A 2,432-nucleotide genomic window follows, 5' to 3' on the forward strand; every position below is an offset into this window, starting at 1 on the left:
AAAATTGACCAGCACAAAACAAATGATCCGACACAAAAGCAGAAAGGTACTAAAAGTAGGTAATATGGGTCATTAATGCACAACTCTTGAAACCTGGCAAGGAAATAAAAATGCTTTAGCATGCCGGAAATGTAACACCTGTAGAGATTACCAGTCTGGATACCATACTCAAACCGACGCAGTTGATAAAAATATAATTTGCCATAACAAAACTTCTGTTCAAACTAGTAATGCAGTGTCTTTCTACGAATAATAAACAAACCAGTCTGTAAAGAAAATATATTTCTGTTAAGATTTGCTATACAAGCACTCCAAAAAAAAAATTGTCTCCCAACCAATTCCTGCATTGGAATTAGGGTTTTGCCATCCATAGTAAACTTGTTCATGTCTCACAGTTGATAAAGACAAACACATCTTTTATAGACAAAGTCATAAACATTTCCAAATGACTTTACAAAAATGTCAGAAGACAGTACTCAATGACATATCTCTAAAAAGAGAAGAATATGAAGCAGAAAACCTAGAGCATATGGAACGCCTAGACAAACTATGAAAAATTAATCTGCAACATTTCATTAGTGCCGTATGACATATGGCTAAAACAACAAGACCATGAAGCAGAAAACCTAGAGCATATGAACCGCCTAGACAAACTATGAAAAGTTAGGATGTGTAACATTTCATTAGTGTTTATGTGGCAGCTTGCAGTGAATAAACCTTGCAGAAGAATGGATACCACCAATATCAGCCAAATAGTTGACATGGTAAGAGAATGTGACATTTTTACCAGGGCTGATGGGCTTCCCATGCTTCACTCTCACATTCTCAACAATGGGGTCCCATATTCCTGGGGCCAACATGGTGAGATTCAGAATGACATTGTGGGCATCACACAATCCACATGTGTTCTGCACTTGTATTTCAAATGTCTGGTAATCTGGTGGATCAACACCCATCTTCCAACTCGCCTTTATTCCCTTTCCTGATTTACAATGCCAACCTAACACTGAATGTAGTAGCTAAATCAGTCCTTTAGAATGGGTAAACACTATTAAATCTTAATAGCGAAAACAACTACACAACAACTTAACTATTACAACATGACAAAATAATCACTAAGTAACTTAACTAATACAACATGCCACTGTTGAAGATTAACTTAACTATTGCAACATGCAAGAACACTTACAAAACAACTTACCCAATACAACATACCACTGTTGAAGATTACATATATTGTTAAATCAGTGCAATAGCATTTCTTTTACAATGGGTAAATTCTTCCCCCTATTTTTATTGCTATTTAAAACTTAATAGCTAAAACAGCCACACAAAAAGTTCACCCTTACAACATACCACTGTTGAAGATTATGACGATTCAGATCACAAATTTGTTGCTCACAGAATGTCGAGAGAAAAGGTATACATAAACTCAACCAGACATAAAAACAACAGCTACCATAGACTGTAGAAACTAATAATCTTACTGAAATCATTGCTGCTGGATAGAAAAAACAATACCCAAAAGAAGGATGTTAACAAAAATGAAACATGTTACCTGCATGATGACGATGGGGCTGAGAATAAGGCAAGGTGAGAAGCATGAAGAAGAGACTGCAGCAGAGTCTTGAAGGTTCCATTCTCATTGTCAGAGTATGAATGAATGAGAATGGGGGAGAAGGATTTGAGGCGGTGTATTTATTGAGACGGCGTTAATAGTGGACGCCTCATGTCCGCTTCTTAGTGCACTTGTTACGTGTATTTCCCTCCATATTTTAGTGGGACTGGTTTGTGTGATTAGGTGGGGGGTAGAGTTACGTTTCCCACGCTCATTTATGTCGAATGACACCTACTGTTTTACACGGTTGGACAGAACTGGTATGTTAGGGTTTACTCGTTTACTCATAAATTTTTGTCTTGTTTTTGTTTTTTCTTTGAAATTTGTTTTCTTCGAAATTTTTATATGAATATTATTTAATAATTATTTTATTTAAGTTTAAAAAATTATAATTTATGGTAAAATACATTTTGAAAAGATTTAAAATTTTGAATAAGGGAAATTCGATTATGCTTTGAAAACCCTCTTTCTTTATGCTACATAATTGTCAAGAGATATCATCTTCATAATATAAAGATCGTGGAAACATGGTAGGACAATCAATGAATGGTGTTGGTGAACCATAGCGCCCAAAAAAACATTAGTTAAAGGAACAACTAATGGACCCAAACCTACCTCCAACAGACCAACAACACAAAATGGCAATGAGCTACCAATGGGGGTTATATATTGTTATTTGATACGAGGTGGTGTCTTATGCTCTTTGGAATTATACTTCATTTGCTTCTTCTTGAATCAAAAGGATAGTTATATTCTTGGAGCGTAATCAAAATTTTACATTTTTTATATCAAAAAGCAGCCAAAATGAGGGTTG

At 35.2% G+C, this 2,432-nt stretch overlaps 1 protein-coding gene across 1 annotated transcript; it reads right to left on the reverse strand.

Moving 5' to 3' along the window:
- Nucleotides 1–253: 253 nt before the first annotated feature.
- Nucleotides 254–1,747, reverse strand: LOC149550619 (uncharacterized). The gene is made up of 2 exons (XM_089795124.1): nt 1,559–1,747; nt 254–1,006 (listed from the first exon to the last, which is right to left on the reverse strand). The coding sequence occupies exons 1-2, from the start codon at nt 1,644–1,646 to the stop codon at nt 684–686; spliced, it is 411 nt and encodes a 136-aa protein (XP_089651250.1). The 5' UTR covers nt 1,647–1,747; the 3' UTR covers nt 254–683.
- Nucleotides 1,748–2,432: the final 685 nt, after the last annotated feature.

This window comes from Cupressus sempervirens, chromosome 7 (genome assembly GCF_028749045.1).
Source record: "Cupressus sempervirens isolate cs-2001-9-10 chromosome 7, ASM2874904v1, whole genome shotgun sequence".
NCBI classification, from domain to species: domain Eukaryota; kingdom Viridiplantae; phylum Streptophyta; class Pinopsida; order Cupressales; family Cupressaceae; genus Cupressus; species Cupressus sempervirens.